This window comes from Nicotiana tabacum, chromosome 22, assembly GCF_000715075.1.
Source record: "Nicotiana tabacum cultivar K326 chromosome 22, ASM71507v2, whole genome shotgun sequence".
Lineage (NCBI taxonomy): Eukaryota > Viridiplantae > Streptophyta > Magnoliopsida > Solanales > Solanaceae > Nicotiana > Nicotiana tabacum.
Window position 1 is genome coordinate 31,903,966 of NC_134101.1, and position 19,666 is coordinate 31,923,631.

The 19,666-nt window shown below is 43.8% G+C and overlaps 1 protein-coding gene across 1 annotated transcript in view; it reads left to right on the top strand.

Moving 5' to 3' along the window:
- Positions 1-4,197: 4,197 nt before the first annotated feature.
- The window catches only part of LOC142175780 (MADS-box transcription factor 58-like), a 36,662-nt gene continuing 21,193 nt past the window's right edge, over positions 4,198-19,666 (top strand). The window contains exons 1-4 of the mRNA XM_075242776.1: positions 4,198-4,202; positions 4,916-4,997; positions 5,116-5,177; positions 5,267-5,356. Of these exons, the coding sequence (XP_075098877.1) occupies positions 4,198-4,202; positions 4,916-4,997; positions 5,116-5,177; positions 5,267-5,356 (239 nt within the window). The remainder of the gene's footprint in view (positions 4,203-4,915; positions 4,998-5,115; positions 5,178-5,266; positions 5,357-19,666) is intronic.

Genomic DNA, 19,666 nt, shown 5'->3' on the forward strand with positions numbered 1-19,666 from the left:
CTGAGTATGGATTTTCAATCGAAAACAATGAGAGGATGGTTAGAAAAATCCCCTAAGTGTTCAAACAGCACTGGCGCAAGGCCCGAACATGGCATTCAGCCCAATTTACAGAAACTCTTTCTAAAACATATAAGTATTATATAGTTTCAACAAAATATGCAACTTTACAGTTGTTACGGGACGGACCAAGTCACAATCCCCAACAGTGCACGCCCACACGCCCATCACTAAAAATAGTAGAATGTTACAAAATCCGGGGTTTCGTACCCTTAGGACTAGATTTACAATCGTTACTTACTTCAAACCGGTCAAATCTCTACCCCCAATGCTCTTGCCTCTGGACTCGGCCTTCAAAAGCTCTGAATCTAATCACAATCAGTACAATACTATCAATACGCGCTAATGGAATGAATTCCACAAGAAAAGCTACAAAATTAGACCAAAACCCGAAATTGGCACAAACCCGGCCCCCGGGCCCACGTCTCGAAATCCGACAAAATTTACAAAACTAGAAAGCTCATTTACTCACAGGTCTAACCATACCAAATTCATCAAAATCCGACATCGTTTGGTCCTTCTAAACCTTAAACTACTATCCAAAAAATTCCAAGCCCTAACCCCTCATTTTCACTAATTACAATGATTAAACAACGGAAAATCACCATATATACAAGTGTCAGGGCTCAAGTAACTTACCTCAATGAAATCCCCTTGATTCCATCTTCAAATCTCTCCCAAAAGCTCCAAAAACCGAATAGAAATTGTGAAGAATGCACCAAAATTCGCGAAGTGTGCAATATGTACCCTCTGCCCAGGCTCCTCGCACCTGCGGCCATTATCTTACACCCGCGCGACTGCACATGCGGTCCAAGGAGCGGTACCTGCGCAACTCACTTACGCACCCAGACTCCGCATATGCGGCAAACCCATCGCACATGCAAAGGCACACCTGCGCATTTCCTCCGCTTCTGCGAAGCCTGCTCAGCATTTCCCTTCGCCGCATCTGCGCCCCAGGTTTTTCGCACTTGCGGGGTCGTAGATGCGACCTACAACTCGCACTTGCGCATCTTTCCTAGCCCAGCGGTTCTTGCACCTGCGCACTCCCCACGCACACCAGCGGCCTTGCACCTGCGAGGCTTTCTTCCGCAGGTGCAAAAATAGCAGTAGTAGCAGCTCCAGCTGCATTTTCCAACTTCGACAAATCCGTTAACCACCCGAAATCACCCCGAGGCCCTCGGGACCTCAACCAAAAATTCCAACAAGTCATATATCAACATACCAACTTAGTCAAACCTTCGAATCTCTCAAAACAATATCAAATCATGAAATTACCCTCGGATTCAAGCATAAAAACTTCTAAATTTCCAAATTTGGCAACCGATGCCGAAACCAACCAGACCACGTTTGAATGACCTCAAATTTTGCACACACATCACAAATGACACTAAAAACCTACTCCAACTTCCGGAATTCCATTCTGACCCCGATATCAAATTTTCCATTGCCAACCGAAATCGCCAAATGTTTAATTTCGCCAATTCAAGCCTAATTCTACCACGGACCTCCAAATCACATTCCGGATGCACTCCTAAGTCCAAAATAACCTAACGGAGCTAACAGAACCATCAGAATTCAAATTCGAGATTGTTTACACATAGGTCAACATCCGGTTGTCTTTTCCAACTTAAATTTCTACTTAAGAGACTAAGTGTCTCAGTTCACTCTGAAACCACTCCGGTCCCGAACGAACTAACCCGATATAACATAATATAGCTAAATAACACAAAAAGAAGTAGAAATGGGAAAAATGGGGCTATAAATCTCGAAATAACCGGTCGGGTCATTACAGATAATCATTTTGACGAGCTCTCATAGTAGACAAGGTTAGCATTCAGCGAAGGATCGGTAAGACTCCACCTCATTCGGAGTGCAGCCGAGTCTATGAGTCATCATGTCAGAGTTTTTCTATATACTTATGGGTAGGCCGGTAACCTGTCCCATTTAATGTCGAATAATCTTAGAGGATTTATAAACATAGGTTCATCTTGTACAGTATGTCAGAGGCTTTGACGGCCCACATGTATTCATGTTTTAAGAAAGATGGTTCATTTATACAATGTTTTCCCACTTTATAATTGTACATTATGAGTTGTGCCCATGTGGGCCCATGATAGTTACAAAAGGAATGAGTTTAGCTAACTCGACCTATGTATGTTCTAGTTTTGGTCGAACGATCATGAGTTACAGTGTGGTTCGCTCGGGCCAGCACGGCACTTGGTGCCAGCCACGCCTCCCCAGGTTTGGGGATTGACAATAACAACATTTGACTATTTCGAATAAGTTTTGTGACACGATAGGAACACATGCATGTAAGGTAAGCACTCTCATCCCCTGAATTACCTTACTAATGGCCCATTCTAGTTACATTTTGAAATTAAGAGTTTGGGTGATAGAATCTTACATCTTGAAAAGAAGACCTAGGTGCCTCTCTTGATAATCTTCAAGGTTTTAAGTGAGAATTGAAGAGCAATTTGATGATGATCACTTTCTCCCTCTAGGACCCTCTCTCTCACTCTAAAAATATCATAAAATAAGTTCAAAATGGCTCAAGTTAGGCGTTTTAACGGAATAGGATCGGGTTTAAAAACCCCAAAAATGAAGTTCCGGAACAAGTTCTGCGATCGCATAATTGATATGCGGTCCGCATATCGACCGCATAATTTGGCCTCCAAAATTGGGCATGACTGACCCGGTATGCGGTCACTATGCGGCTCGTAGACCTGTTCTACGGTCGTATAATGCACCGCAGAATGGATCTACAGTCGCATGCACCGCAGAATCTCCCTCCAAAAAATTCCAAAGGGGGATATGCGACAAGAGTGCGGCCCACGAAGTGGTTATGCGGTTGCATAATGGACGCAAAATTTGACATCAAAATGACCCAGAAAAATGACCCACTCTTCGACCATTCTGCCCAACATTTTCTTCAACTCCTTGGCACACTGTTCAATCCAAAAAGTCTGAACCGCAGCTCGCAAGCTCGCCGCAAAGAACTTCTACTACTATTTAACCTCTACGCTTATTTCGGCATCACGAAATCCCGATTTTTAGGAAAAATTTTACGGAGCCTTATAGTATCTTCTTCTATACGTAACTTCGTGTTGTACCTATTGTACACATCATTCTAAGTTGTTGCTGGAAATTCTCGCAAACTTTCCTTCAGCCTCCTCGTGGCTTCTGTACTTTTCACGTTCAGGTTGCTCGCAAATGCCATAGCCGCCTAGTTATTAGGTACTCGAGGTAACATAATCCTCTCCCGCTGGAATCTGTCTACGAACTCTCTGAGCAATTCTGTATTCCCTTGTTTAACCTTAAAGGTGTCTTCCATCCTTTTCTCAACTTTTTGAGCTCCCGAATGTACTTTTATAAATGAATCTGCAAGCTCAGCAAAAGAGATATCTTGTATATGCCCTATACGATCGTTCTGTTCCTTCAACAGTTTCTGCAAAGTTAGCACTAAACTTTGTAAATTAAAATTATTGGGAGTACCTGACCCTCCATCACGGGAATCATTGGGATTTTCTCCACTTCCAGAATTATGAAGCCCTGAACACGGGTTCTCCAAAGTTGTCGTGCTAACGGGTGTTAGAGTTTGCACCGCATTAGGCAATCCACTGACAAAAGCTTGCAGCGCATTATTCACGTGCTCCACAATCAATTGATTTAGAGCATCTTGCTCCATAGTTTGGTAATTTCCGTGTTGATCATCAGTGCAAGAAGTGGACCTTGCAGGCGAAATTCCACGTGACTGTTGTGGGGATCCCGTTGGTGTGTGGTGTGGTGGAGTTGCACCCTGTTGGTTCATCTGGTTGTTGTCATTGACGGTAGACATATTTGATTGTTAAAGATTGGAAATTGAACAGATTATCAGATTCTCGGTAACGAAACCAATTTATTTAACCAAAAATAGATTTCTCGGTCAAAGTCAATATCTAGAAGAAATCGGATTACTAATAACCAATACGTACTTCACTTTCCCAATAATTTTTGAAGAATAGATCAAAGAATGGGAATGATTGACAAAGGAAAATAAGGAATGAACTAATAATCACTCCCACAAATTAAGGTATAAAGCTTGGAGAAATAAGCAAAGAATAATAGTGTGGATTTCAATAATAATCGTAACCTCTATTACGAATGAGGTTTTTGTTCTTATATAGGAGCATACAATTAAAAAGGTTCCCATTTTTAATTTGGGTTCACTAATGGTATTAATTGTATTGATTGTCTGTTACCATATATTACCGTAGCATATACATTTATGACTAAAGATTCCTTATAATTGTATCGATTTCCCTTCCTTCTTTGCAGCATTCATTCATTTCGCTCATGTTTCTCCTTTAACAGTTGTCTGGTCTGGTTCTTTCCTTAATGTAACCCCGTTGGTGTTTCTCTCGTGTTTTTTCTGCATTCTTTAATTCGTCAAATTAAGAGTGCCACTTGTCCTTACATCGATGTTCCATGTGTCATGCCTCGTCAGCTTGTTGATAGTCCACGTATCATGTCTTTTTTTCTACCAATACAGTTTCCATTTTTAGCATTCAGTTTTATTAACATCTTTTTATGCACAAAAAAAGTACCTGAAACTAATTGCTTCCCATATTCTTTTCCCATCTAGCAAGAGATGAATTTACACCATCAAAATTTTCCTTGTTTCAGTGTGGATATATAGAGATTAAAATGCTTACGTTCCCGGTTTATTTATTTCACGAGATAAATTATATCTGCTGAAAAGAATTTATTGCATTAGATGCATCCTTGCTCCTTGTTAACGACTTTAATTTCTTTATTTTATTTTCTAAATAAATTTATGGTTTATTATTGTAACATGTTGAAACCTTTCTGCTATACACAGAATTAAGGCAACTATTGATCAGTACAAGAAAGCAACCTCAGAAACCTCTAATGCTTGCACCACTCAAGAGCTCAATGCTCAGGTAATTAATTTAGCAAAACCTTTTATTCTTTCAATATTTCCACATATACAGAAGCACATATTATTTTAATTAATTGTTGCCGGATTAAAATTAATTCTTTTGGCTATCATGGACGTAGTTTTACCAACAAGAATCGAAAAAGCTGCTCCAACAGATACAGATGATCCAGAATTCAAACAGGCAATGTATTAATTGCATAAAATTTAACATGAACTTAAAACTAATTCAATTGTTTTATAGTAGTTATAACATTAATTTTATATCCACAGGCATCTGGTTGGTGAAGGCTTAAGCTCTTTGAACGTAAGGGAGCTGAAGCAGTTGGAGAACAGACTTGAACGAGGCATTACTAGAATTAGGTCAAAAAATGTAACGACCCGACCGATCGTTTTGAGAGTAATAGCCCCGATCCCCTATTAACTGCTTTTTCCAAATCTTTTTCTGCTATTGTGACTTGCCAGGATGATTGATTTTGAGTTTCGGAGTGTTTTGGGACACTTAGTCCATAAATGAGAGCTTAAGCCTTAGGATTTGGACAGTAGTCGGAACTATGTGAAGATGACTCCGGAATGGAATTCTGTCGGTTCTGTTAGCTCCGTTAGGTGATTTTGGATTTAGGAGCATGTCCGGATTGTGTTTTGGAGGTTCGTAGCTCATTTAGGCTTGAAATGGCGAAAGTCGAATTTTTGGAGTTTTGGGCAGGTAGTGAAATTTTTGATATCGGGGTCGTTTTTCAATTCCGGAAGTTGGAGTAGGTCCGTAATGTTGATTATGACTTGTGCCCAAAATTTAAGGTCAATCGGACGTGATTTGATAGGTTTCGGCATCGGTTGTAAAATTTGAGGTCAATCGTCAGTGAAAGGTATGCTTTCGCGAGAGTCCCCTCGCGTTCGCGAAGGAGGAATTTTGGGCCAGTGGAAGATTGTTCATCGCGTTCGCAATCGTGATGTCATGTTCGCGAAGAAGAATGCACCTGGGCAGAATTTAAGGTTCAATAACAAGGGTTGAGTTCATAACACAAAAATTTGATTGAGAGCTCGGTAGAAGGCGAAATTTGGAGAGATTTTTGGAGGAAGTTTTTGGGTAATGATTCCTAACTCCTTTATGGTTATATTTTACTAATCTATGGTTGATTTCATCATTTAATTTCGGATTTGTGATGAAAAATTGAGAAAGATTCTTAGGCCGAATTTTGGGGTTTTGATCGTGATTTTGGTAATGGATTTGAGCAATTTTGGTATGAGTAAACTCGTGTGTGAATGGGTTTTCGTATTTTACGACTTTTACCCGATTCCGAGACATGGACCAGGGGTGACTTTTTGGGCATTTTTCGTAATTTCACGCTTTAGCTTCGAATTAATTAGCCAAATTAGTTACTTGTAGTTATATTTACATTATGCAATTTATTTGAATAGATTCGGGCCATTTGGAGTCGGATACTCGTGGCAAGAACGTGTTACCAAGGTGATTGAGCGGTTCAAGGTAAGTGTCTTGCCTAACCTTGTATTGGAGACTTCCCCATTAGGATATCTTGATATTATTTTGTGTGTGGGCGCCGTGTACGTGAGGTGACGAGTACGTACACGGGCTATTATTGCAAAAATCCTGTTTAACCTTTTTAAATCATAAATTATTTCTCTTATTAAGTCGTACTAATATGTTTAATTGTGTAGTTTAGACTAGAAAAGCATGTTTACGTGTTTTAACTGCCTAATTGACATTCTGTGCGTCATGTTTAGCTAAGTCCTCATTTGCCTTATCTGTGTCCAGTATAAACTGTATATCTCGATGTCATACCTGTCATTTCATCTTGCGTTGCATATTAACTTTGGGACTACAGACGTATTCCGGGAGATCCCCATGTACTGCATATTTACTTTGGGACTATGGACGTATTTCGGGAGATCCCCCAGCTCTGCATATTTACTTTGGGACTACGGACGTATTCCGGGAGATCCCCATTGTACTGTATATTTACTTTGGGACTACGGACGTATTCTGGGAGATCCCCCTGTACTGTATATTGCATATTTACTTTGGGACTACGGACGTATTCCGGGAGATCCCCCTGTACTGCATATTCATTTGAAACTACGGGATGGTATCCCGAGAGATTTTTCCCACTGTGTTTACCTTGTTTTGAGCCGAGGGCTCCCTTAACTGTTAAATTTTCGATAATTTCTCTAACTATGTTACCGTAAATTTCACTTATATCTTTTACTGTTTAATTTATTATATTTACTCTGGTAGGGCCTTGACCTGACCTCGTCACTACTCGACCGAGGTTAGGCTTGGTACTTACTGGGTACCATTGTGGTGTACTCATGCCCTTACCTGCACATGTTTTTGTGCGCAAATCAAGGTGTGAGCTATCAGCCTCGGGGTTAGTACGTGCTGCTGATTCTAGGAGACTTCAAGGTACTTCTGCTTGCATCCGCAGATTTTCGAAGTCCCCTTCTACTCCCTCGTCTAGAGACTTTCCTTATTATCTTAAGACTTTTGTATAGAGTTACATAGATTATAGCAGCTTGTGACTTAGTGATATTCCGGGTCTCGGGAAATTATTTTGTATATGCCGAGTTGTACTACTCTTGGCTATTTATAATATGCTGTTTATCCTTAAAATGTTGTATTTTCTTTATATTTTTAGCAATAGTAGGCTTACCTAGTCGTAAAGACTAGGTGCCACCACGACACCTTACGGAGGGTTAATTTGGGGTCGTGACAAGTTGGTATCAGAGCACTAGGTTCATAGGAGTCACGAGTCACAAGCCGGTTTATTAGAGTCTCGCGGATCAGTGCGGAGACGTCCGTACTTATCTTCGGGAGGCTATGTAACTGTTAAGAACAATCATATTTCTTTGATTTCCTTGTCGTGCGAGTTATTGACATCAAATATTCTAAGATTCTATTCTATTCTTTCTCAAAGATGGTGAGGACCCGCAATGGGAGGACCGACGATCAGGCACCCGGGCCCTCTGCCAGAGCCGCCAGAGGCCGGGGTCGGGGTAGAGGACGACCACGTGGTGCAACCCGAGCACCTACGAGAGCTACCTCAGAAGAGCCCCTAGCAGCTCCAGTTGGAGGGCCAACGCCGGAGATCCCTATTGCTACTCCAGCCCTCCAGGAGACTTTAGCTCAGTTCTTGAGCATGTTCAGCACTCTAGCTCAGGCAGGACTATTTCCGATAGCTCCGCTACATCTCAGGCTGAGGGAGGGGCACAAACTCCCGCAGCCCGCACTCCTGAGAAGAGGGTCTAGGTTGATCAGGCCCCAGAGTATATTCCTATGCCCCCATTGGCTCCGGTTCAGCATGAGATCAGGGTAGCTGCTTCTGAGGCAGAGCAGCTCAGACTTTAGAGGTACAAGAAGTACCACCCACCTACTTTCAGCGGACTAGCTTCATATGATGCTCTAGGTTTTCTTGAGGAGTGTCATCGTATTCTCCGCACTATGGGCATTGTAGAGACGAGTGGGGTTTCTTTCACCGCTTTCCAGCTGAAGGGAGCAGCATACCAGTGGTGGTGTGCCTATGAGCTGAGTAGTCCGGACGAGGCAACCTCACTCACTTGGACTCAGTTTTCAGAGATATTCTTGCGTGAGTATATTCCTCAGAGCCTCAGGGATGCTTGGCGCGCAGAGTTTGAGCAGTTGTGTCAGGGTGCTATGACTGTGTCGGAGTATGCAGTCCGTTTCAGTGAGTTAGCTCGCCATGCGCCGGCTCTGGTTGCTACAGTCAGAGAGAGGGTTCGTCGCTTCATTGAGGGACTCCACCCCAGTATTCGGACTAGTATGGCCAGGGAGTTGGAGATGGACATCACGTATCAGCAGGCAGTGAGCATTGCCAGGAGGGTGGAGGGCATGTTTGCCCGGGACAGAGAGGAGAGAGAGGCCAAGAGGTCTCGAGAGACTGGTCATTATTCAGGAGCTCGTGCACCAGCAGCACACTATGGTAGGGGTTTTGTGAGTCGCCCTGTTCATTCAGCTCTTCCAGCAGCCAGCGGTGTTCCAGCTCCTCCTAGACCTCAGGAGCCCTATTATGCACCGCCAGTATCCAGTATGCCTCCTACTCGAGGTGCTACTATCGGCCTGTCCAGCAGGCCAGGTCCGAGTCAATCTCAGCCGCCGCGTCCTCCGAGAGGTTGTTTTGAGTATGGTGACACTCGTCACCTGGTTAGAGATTGTCCTAGATCCAGGAGGGGTGCACCTCCACAGACTTATCAGCCTCCACATGCTCCACCGGGTCCTCCGGTAATTCTTCCAGCACCAGCTGCCACCCCACCTCCTCAGCCAGCTCGAGGTGGAGGTCCGGGAGGTCGAGGTCGCCCTAGAGGGGGAGGCCAGGCCAGGTACTATGCCCTTCCAGCCCGTTGAGAGGTCGTTGCTTTAGATTCAGTCATCACAGGTATCGTCCCTGTCTGTCATAGGGATGCATCAGTATTATTTGACTCAGGCTCTACATATTCATATGTGTCTTCTTATTTTGCTCCACATTTGGGGATATCTCGGGATTCTTTGAGTTCCCCTGTTTATGTATCTATTCATATGGGAGATTCTCTTGTTATGGACCGCGTATATCGGTCGTGTTTGATTGCTCTTAGTGGTTTTGAGACCAGAGCCGATTTGTTATTACTCAGTATGGTAGATTTTGATGTTAGCTTGGACATGGACTGGTTGTCGCCCCATTATGCTATTCTTGATTGTTACGCTAAGACCGTGACGCTGGCTATGCTAGGTTTGCCGAGATTAGAGTGGAGAGGTACCTTAGAGTATACTCCTCGCAGGGTCATTTCATTTCTTAAGGCTTAGCGAATGGTTGAGAAGGGGTGTGATGCGTATTTGGCCTATGTGAGAGATGTCAGTATTGATACCCCTACAGTCGAGTCAGTTCCAATAGTGAGGGACTTTCCAGATGTGTAGCTAGGGCACTCAGCCCGATAGAGATATTGATTTCGGCATTGATTTGTAGCTAGGGCACTCAGCCCATTTCTATTCCTCCCTACCGTATGGCTCCTCCTGAGTTGAAGGAGTTGAAGGAGCAGTTGCAGGAGTTGCTTGATAAGGGTTTCATCAGGCCCAGTGTATCACCTTGGGGTGCTCCGGTCTTATTTGTGAAGAAGAAGGATGGTTCTTTGCGTATGTGTATTGATTATTAGCAGCTGAACAAGGTTACAGTGAAGAACAAGTATCCTTTGCCTCGCATTGATGATTTATTTGATCAGTTACAGGGTGCTAGGGTGTTTTCCAAGATTGACTTGCGTTCTGGCTATCATTAGTTGAAGATTCGGGAGTCGGATATCCCAAAGACCGCTTTCAGGACCAGTTATGATCACTATGAGTTTCTTGTCATGTCATTTGGGCTGACCAATGCCCCAGCAGTCTTTATGCATTTGATGCACAGTGTATTCCGGCCTTATCTTGATTCCTTTATCATTGTGTTTATTGACGACATCCTGGTATATTCTCGGTCTTGGGAAGATCATGAGCAGCACTTGAGGACCGTGCTTCAGACGTTGAGAGAGAAGAGGTTGTATGCAAAATTTTCTAAGTGTGAATTCTGGCTTGATTCAGTGGCATTCTTGGGCCACATAGTGTCTTGTGATGGGATCAAGGTAGATTTGAAGAAGGTGGAGGCAGTGCAGAGTTGGCCTAGACCGTCATCAGCTACGGAGATCCGTAGTTTCCTTGGTTTGGCGGGGTATTACCGTCGCTTTGTGGAGGGATTTTCATCCATTACACCACCTATGACCAGGCTCACCCAGAAGGGTGCTCCATTCAGGTGGACCAAGGAGTGTGAGCAGAGCTTTTAGAAGCTCAAGAAAGCTTTGACTACAGCCCCAATATTAGTATTGCCTACAGGTTCAGGGTCCTACACTGTCTATTGTGATGCCTCGAGGATTGGCTTTGGGGCGGTATTGACGTAGGACGGTAGGGCGATTGCCTACGCGTCTAGACAGTTGAAGGTGCATGAGAAGAATTATCCAATTCATGATCTTGAGTTAGCAGCTATTGTTCACGCCCTGAAGATCTGGCGTCATTATTTGTACGGTGTTCCCTGTGAGATTTACACTGACCACCGGAGTTTGCAGTACTTGTCCAAGTAGAAGGACTTTAATTTGCATCAGCGGAGGTGGTTGGAGCTACTTAAAGACTGATATCACTATATTGTACCACCCGGGGATTCCTTGAGTCGCCGGGTAGAGAGTTTGGGGAGTTTGGCATATCTTCCGGCAGCTGAAAGGCCCTTAGCCTTGGATGTTCAGGCCTTAGCCAACCAGTTCGTGAGATTGGATATTTCAGAGCCTAGCCGGGTATTAGCTTGTGCGGTTGCTTGGTCTTCTCTTTATGACCGTATCAGGGAGCGCTAGTATGATGATCCTCATCTTCTAGTTCTTCAAGACAGGGTTCGGCAAGGTGATGCCAGAGATGTGACTATTGGTGATGACAGTGTGATGAGGATGCAGGGCCGGATCTGTGTGCCCAATGTAGATGGCCTTCGGAGTTGATTCTTGAGGAGGCCCATAGCTCGCGGTACTCCATTCATCCGGGTGCCGCGAAGATATACCAGGACTTGAGGCAGCACGAAGAAGAATGAAAAAAGATATAGTTGGGTTTGTGGCCATGTGTCTCAACTGTCAGCAGGTTAAATATGAGCACTAGAGGCCGGGTGGATTACTTCAGAGGTTAGAGATCCCAGAGTGGAAGTGTGAGCGAATCACCATGGACTTTGTAGTTGGACTTCCACGTACTTTGAGAAGGTTCGATGCTATCTGGGTGATCGTGGATCGGCTGACCAAGTCAGCTCATTTTATTCCAGTGTTGACCACTTATTCTTCTGAGGGGTTGGCTGAGATTTATATCAGAGAGATTGTACGCCTTCATGGTATTCCAATAACCATCATTTCAGACAGAGGTACACAGTTCACATCATAGTTTTGGAGAGTCGTACAGCAGGATTTGTGTACTAAGGTGGAGTTCAGCACAGCCTTTCACCCTCAGACGGACGGGCAGTCCGAGAGCACGATTCAGATTCTTGAGGATATGCTCTGTGCCTGTGTGATGGAGTTTGGAGGGTCATGGGACCGATACTTGCCACTTGCATAGTTCGCTTACAACAACAGTTACCAGTTCAGCATTCAGATGACACCGTATGAGGCTTTGTATGGTAGGCGGTGCCGGTCCCCAGTGAGATGGTTTGAGCCAGGCGAGGCCCGATTGTTGGGTACAGATTTGGTCCAGGATGCCCTGGATAAGGTGAAGGTGATTCAGGAGAGACTTCGCACAACCCAGTCCAGGCAGAAGAGTTATGCAGACCGTAAGGTTTGTGATTTGGCATTTATGGTTGGTGAGCGGGTCTTGCTTTGGGTATCGCCTATGAAGGGTGTCATGAGGTTCAGAAAGAAGGGCAAGCTGAGCCCGAGGTTCATTAGTCCTTTTGAGATATTGCGGCGAGCTAGGGAGGTTGCTTATGAGCTTGCCTTACCTCCCACCCTAGCAGGAGTTCACCCGGTATTCCACGTGTCCATGCTCCGGAAGTATCACAGTGATCCGACTCATGTATTGGATTTCAGCTCAATCCAGTTGGACAAAGATCTATCTTATGTTGAGGAGCCAGTTGTCACACCCCGAACCTAGGAGCGAGACAAGCACCTGGTGCCTCACCTAACCTGGCATACCAAATTGCGACTAAGGGACTCTGAACACATAATGTCATACTTTGGCCATGGGGCCACCTTGCAAGACAATTTGCGAAGAAAAATATAAAACTGAATGGAAACTAGCGCTAACTAAACATCAATATAAAGCTAGGCTGAAAAGGCCGTCATAGCTACTACAGTTGACAAACCACCAAATTATACATACCAGGCCTACAAACCCAACATACTGCACTAACCAACAGGATATGTCTACAAGCCTCTACTGATAGATGTACTACGATCGGAACAGGGCCCCGACCAACCCATAACATATATACAGATATACATAAGATGTACACAACACTTTAGACCTGGCAACTCCAAAAGGCGTGGAGCTTACCGATCAGGCTGAACTCGGGAAACACCTACTAAGGAGATCTACTCGTCTGTCTATCTGAACCTGCATGCATGAAATGCAGCGTCCCCGGAAAAGGAACGTCAGTACGAAATAATGTACCGAGTATGTAAGGCAATAACATAACTGAAAATCGAAACTGAACTGATAATATAATAACTGGAAGTAACTGGGAGTCAAAGATGATCTGGAGATATACTTACCTACTGATACTGACTCAACTCCTTCAATGTAGTAAGTAAAATAATTGTACGGCCTTATAAGGCTCGGTATATATAACTGCTGTGCCATAGTAGGCTCACTCATAGGCGCTCAGCCATACTAGGCTATGTATCTCGACCATGCTGGGCTCGCTCATAGGCGCTCGGCCACAGTAGGCTCGGTATATAACTTTCCATCTCATCAGTGGTTGCCCAATAGGGGCCTGCCCATCGATTATAGCTCGATGGTAATGAAAATACTGTAATACTGTATATATAGGCTTGTTGCTCTCTTGACTGGAAGAAGACAATACTAAATTGAATATAGAATCTCGATAAGGAATAATATTGTAACTTATGAGACTAGAATAGTGTGAATAAATTCATGAATATGAACTTCTCTTTTTGTCTCATTACTAACACATGTAGCTACGAGATCATGCCAAAATGAAGGAAGGATTAGCCTTAACATACCTTATCACAATCTTTCCAATCACCAAGTTGAACTCACCTCTTTGCACCTTAATCTACAAGAACGATAATAATACTATCATTAAGTTACGAAAGGTACAACTATCGCACAACAAACGACAAACTTATTTTGTATTAAAACGGGCAGCATCTCCCCTATAATCCTTACTTCCTCCAAATTCAAGATAACACCAACAATATAAGAACAGAACAATAACAACATATATACATCATTTTCCAGCCCTATATACACCATCAAATACTACAAAATAGCCCAACACACCCCAATCTCTTCGTACACAAAACGACCACCGTAGTAGTGTCAAACGACCCGAAAATGTTATGATGAACGACCAGCCAACCACCCTACATTTATATGGTATTTATAAACCCCCTTCCTCCTCCAAAACTCCACAAAATAGTAGTAAAACACGCAGCCCAACAGCAACACAAAACAGTCCACAAAACAGTCCGCTACAAGTGAATAACTCGAACTCACGGCTTCCGATCACCGTCCCGTGAGTTCTTACAATTATAGAACGACTTACCATGAATTTACAGAAGAAAAATTGGATGAAAGATATAAGTAAACTCACCTTATTTGTTGGATAACTCAGCTCTTATCTTGGTTCTTCAAACTCTAGGTTTTACCTTCAATTGGAACTTGAAAGGGAGAGAAAATCAATTAGGGTTTGTGGGAAATTTTTGGGAGGATTCTTTGCAGAGCTTATGTCTGGTTATTATGCTCTATTTTAAGTCTAATATATGAAGAAAATAGGCCCTTAAAATGCCTCTTTGGACGACCCGAAATGGCCCATTTTTGAGCTTTCATTTAAGCAAGTAGGTGACACACCTACTTGTCACCTAGCAGCTTGCGCAGTATCGCACAAATGCCCATATCTTTCTACTCCAATGTCGTATTGACAAACGGTTTAATGCGTTGGAAAATAGACTCATAGATATTTAATTTGATGGGTGGAACACCCCATAACTCTAAGTATATTGGGAGAAAATCGCAGTTACATTTGATCCAAAATTTCAGTAAAACTTATGAGTGTAACTTGTGATGACTTTCATCGACTTTTGTTCCACAACTCGCTTGACATTAAAACATAACACACGGATGTCATACGACTAATATAAATCATAACATAATCTCCTTATCATGTTAATCACCCTAGTCTCACCCCAAAGGTACATGTTATAACATTCCCAACTTGTCGACTTTCGACGAAACATTGTTTTATTTAATTGCTTTAGCTTCTGAACTGTCCAATCCTCTTTGTACTTGTTGTTCATGATCTTCAATATTTGTAACCTCAGAGGTAACTTGATTAACTTACTTTATATACTTTTAAATATTATCTCATTTTTGTTCCTACATTAGTTTGCTTACGATGCATTTTTACGTACGAAAATATAGGGTGTAACATCACTCCCCCCTTGGGAACATTCGTCCTCGAATGTTTACTCTTAGAGACTTTGGAAAATTTTGCCAAAGTATCCTTCGTACACTAGGTTAAAACCAACCTGCACGTAGCCAGTAACATACTATGCATGCCACATATGGCCAATCTTTATAAATAGCAGCAATTTGCCTCACCGACCGTAAATCATAAATATTGAAAGTGAAAAATAAAAGCTTACCTGATGACCTGCTAGCCTACATAGAGCTATGTTGTAGCGTCCCATCTCGAACCATACCTTCAGTTTGAAATAGGTGGGGGTATTTAGACTTCATTTCTTCCTCCGATTCCCACGTCATCTCTTCTACATTCTTGCTCCTCCATAAAACCTTTACGGAAGCTACCTCCTTATTTCGTAGATTGCGGATTTGTCGGTCTAGGATGGCAACTGGAATTTCCTCGTATGACAAGTCCTCTGTAATCTGTACATCATCCGTGGGCACCACTCGGGTAGGATCGCCAATGCACTTTCGTAGCATAGATACGTGAAAAACCGGATGGACAGACTCCAATTCTGAGGGCAACTCTAACTCATAAGCTACTTGGCCCACTCTCCGAATGATCCTATAAGGCCCAATATACCGTGGGCTAAGCTTGCCTTTCTTGCCAAACCTCATCACGCCCTTCATAGGTGATACCTTTAAGAATACCCAGTCATTAATCCTGAACTCTAAGTCTCGTCGCCGCACGTCAGAATATGACTTCTGATGACTCTGAGCTGTCAACAATCGCTCCCGGATAAGCTTTACTTTCTCTATGGCCTGTTGAACCAGGCCTGGCCCATATAACCCAGATTCCCCAACATCAAACCACCCGATAGGAGATCTGCACTTACGCCCATACAAAGCCTCATACGGAGCCATCTGAATACTGGAGTGGTAACTGTTATTATATGCAAACTCGACAAGAGGTAGATGTTCATCCCAACTTCTTTTAAAATCCAACACACATACTCGTAACATATCCTCGAGCGTCTGAATTGTGCGCTCGGCTTGTCCATCAGTCTGTGGATGAAAAGCTGTGCTGAGATTCACCTGAGTCCCTAAACCTCTCTGAAATGACCTCCAAAAATGTGCTGTAAACTGAGCCCCACGGTCAGATATAATAGAAACTGGTACTCCGTGTAGCCGCACTATCTCCTTAATATATAACTTGGCATAATCTTCTGCTGTATATGTAGATCTGACCGGTAGGAAGTGAGCTGATTTCGTGAGCCTTTCGACTATCACCCATATGGAATCGAACTTACGATTAGAACGAGGTAAACCCGTGATAAAGTCCATGTTTATCACCTCCCATTTCCATGTCGAGATCTCTATAGTCTGCATTAGCCCTCCAGGCTTCTGGTGCTCTATCTTCACTTGCTGGCAACTAGTACATTGGGCGACAAACTCAGCAATGTTCTTCTTCATATCATTCCACCAGTACACATCCTTAATGTCATGATACATCTTCGTCGACCCAGGATGGATGGAATACCATGAATAATGTGCCTCTGACATAATCCTGTCTCGTAGCCCTGCTACATCTGGAACACACAAACGACCCCTATATCTGAGAACCCCATCTCCCTTTAGCTCTAACAGTGGTTTCTTCTGCTGCGGAACTCGCTCTCTCAGCTCAACCAACTCTGGGTCCTCGTACTGCCTTTCCTTGACTTCCGCTATGAGGGATGATTTTGTAGTGTTTTGGAGTACAACTCCACCATCCTCAGAATCTACTAACCGAACCCCCAACGAAGACAATTGATGAATCTCTCTAGCTAATTGTCTTTTCTCGGGATCTACATGTGCTAAGCTACCCATAGATCGATGACTTAATGCATCTGCTACAACATTAGCTTTCCCTGGATGGTAGAGAATGTTAACATCGTAATCTTTCAATAACTCAAGCCATCGCCTCTGTCGCAAATTCAACTCTTTCTGCTTGAAGATATATTGTAGGCTTTTATGATCAGTAAATACATCAACATGAACACCATATAAATAATGCCGCCATATCTTAAGTGCATGGACAACCACAGCTAACTCGAGGTCGTGGGTCGGATAATTCCTCTCGTGCTTCCTCAACTGCCTTGAAGCATACACAATTGCCTTCCCATGTTGTATTAGGACACATCCTAACCCGACACCTGATGCATCACAATACACGGCATAACCCTCTAGACCCTCTGGAAGTGTTAGAACTGGAGCTGAGGTCAACCTGTTCTTAAGCTCTTGGAAACTCCGCTCACAAGCCTCTGTCCATTGAAACTTAGTTTCTTTCTGTGTCAACTTCGTCAATGGTGCCGAAAGGGAAGAAAAACCCTCTACGAACCTCCGATAGTATCCTGCTAAGCCTAGAAAGCTACGAACCTCTGTCGGAGTGGTAGGTCTAGGCCAATATTTCACGGCCTCAATCTTTTGAGTGTCCACCTTTATCCCTTCATCTGATACAATATGCCCCAAGAATGCTACAGACTTCAACCAGAACTCACATTTAGAAAACTTAGCATACAACTTACGATCACGGAGGCTTTGGAGTACCGCTCGCAGGTGGTCTGCATGCTCATCCTCTGAACGGGAATAAAGCAGAATATCATCAATAAATACTCTCACGAACAGATCTAAAAATGGCCGGAATAGGCTATTCATCAAGTCCATAAATACAGCGGGTGCATTAGTCAACCCGAAGGACATGACAAGGAACTCGAAGTGGCCATATCGGGTCCTGAAGGCTGTCTTCGGAATATCTTTTTCCCGAACACTGACCTGGTGGTACCTCGACCTCAAATCTATCTTTGAAAAGCATCTAGCCCCCTGCAACTGATCAAACAAGTCATCGATCCTTGGAAGTGGATACTTATTCTTAATAGTTACCTTGTTCAGCTGCCTATAATCGATACACATCCTCAGCGAGCCGTCTTTCTTCTGCACAAATAGTACTGGTGCACCCCAAGGTGAGGTACTGGGCCTGATGTAACCTTTCTCCAGCAAATCTTTTAACTGCTCCTTCAACTCCTTCAATTCGCCAGGTGCCATTCTATACGGAGGGACGGATATTGGTTGAGTTCCTGGAAGCAAATCGATGCTAAAATCAATCTCTCGCTCTGGAGGAATACCTGGAAGCTCATCTGGAAACACATCTGCATACTCTTTGACTACGGGAATAGACTGAAGTGTAGGTATCTCAGCATCTGCATCTCTAACTCGCACAATATGATAAATGCACCCTTTTGCGATCATTTTCCTCGCCTTCAGATAGGAAATAAACCTACCTCTGGGTATTGGTCTATTACCTACCCATTCAAGGACTGGCTCACCCGGAAAATGAAATCTGGCTGCCTTTGCTCGACAATCAACTGTGGCATAGCAAGCTGCCAACCAGTCCATGCCCATGATAGCATCAAAATCCATCATCTCTAGCTCAACTAGGTCAGCTGAGGTCTGACGACTACAAATTGTCACCGTACAACCTCGGTAAACTCGTCTAGCAATAATCAATTCTCCGACCGGTGTAGATACCGCAAAAGGATCACTTAGTATTTCAGGCACTATACCAAAATTCCTCGCGACAAATGGGGTAATATACGATAAAGTAGATCCTGGGTCTATCAAAGCATAAGCATCGTGAGAGAAAATGGTTAATATACCTGTCACAACATCTGGTGAAGACTCCTGGTCCTGTCGACCCGCTAAAGCATAGATACGGTTCTGATTACCACTTGAACTAGAACCTCTACCTCTGCCCCGACCTCTACCAGCCGAAGACTGAGACTCGCGCCCTGAAGGATGCACTGACATAGATGATCTTGTTGCTGAACTCGCTGGTTGTGCCATTCCCCCCGAATATCTATTTGGGCAATCTCGCATCATATGCCCTGGACGCCCACATGTATAACAAGCATCAGAACTTGCTCGGCATTGGCCCAAGTGTCCTCTACCACAGATGTCACACCGTGGAGGAAATGACCATGTCTGCGCAGATCCTCGCTGTCGCTGCAAACCCGACGCCCGTGAGCTCTCACCTGGTCCTGACTTAGTATAACGGTCATACCTGTAACCCTGTAACTGAGGTAGCAGAGGCCTAGGTGGCCGTCCGAAGTACTGGGTCCTATAACTACCCTGATATTGCTCCTGAGACCTGGGAAATCTCATCCTCTTACGTTGCCCTTGCTCAGCCCTCTCTGTACCCTGCTGCCGACGCCTACCCCTTTCTATATTCTGGGCGAATGCCTGAATCCGGGAGATATCCATACTATCCTGCAATGCAGCGGTGGCACATGCCTCGGTTAACTCTGGGGCTAACCCTGCTATAAACCTGTGAATCCTGTCCCGCATAGTAGCAACTATGGATGGTGCATATCTGGCCAATGAGTCAAAACGGAGACTATACTCTCGAACACTCATATTACCCTGCTTGAGGGCTAGAAACTGATCGACTCGAGCCTGTCGGATCTCCCGTGGTAAGTACTGGTCAAGGAAGGCATCTGAAAAATTCT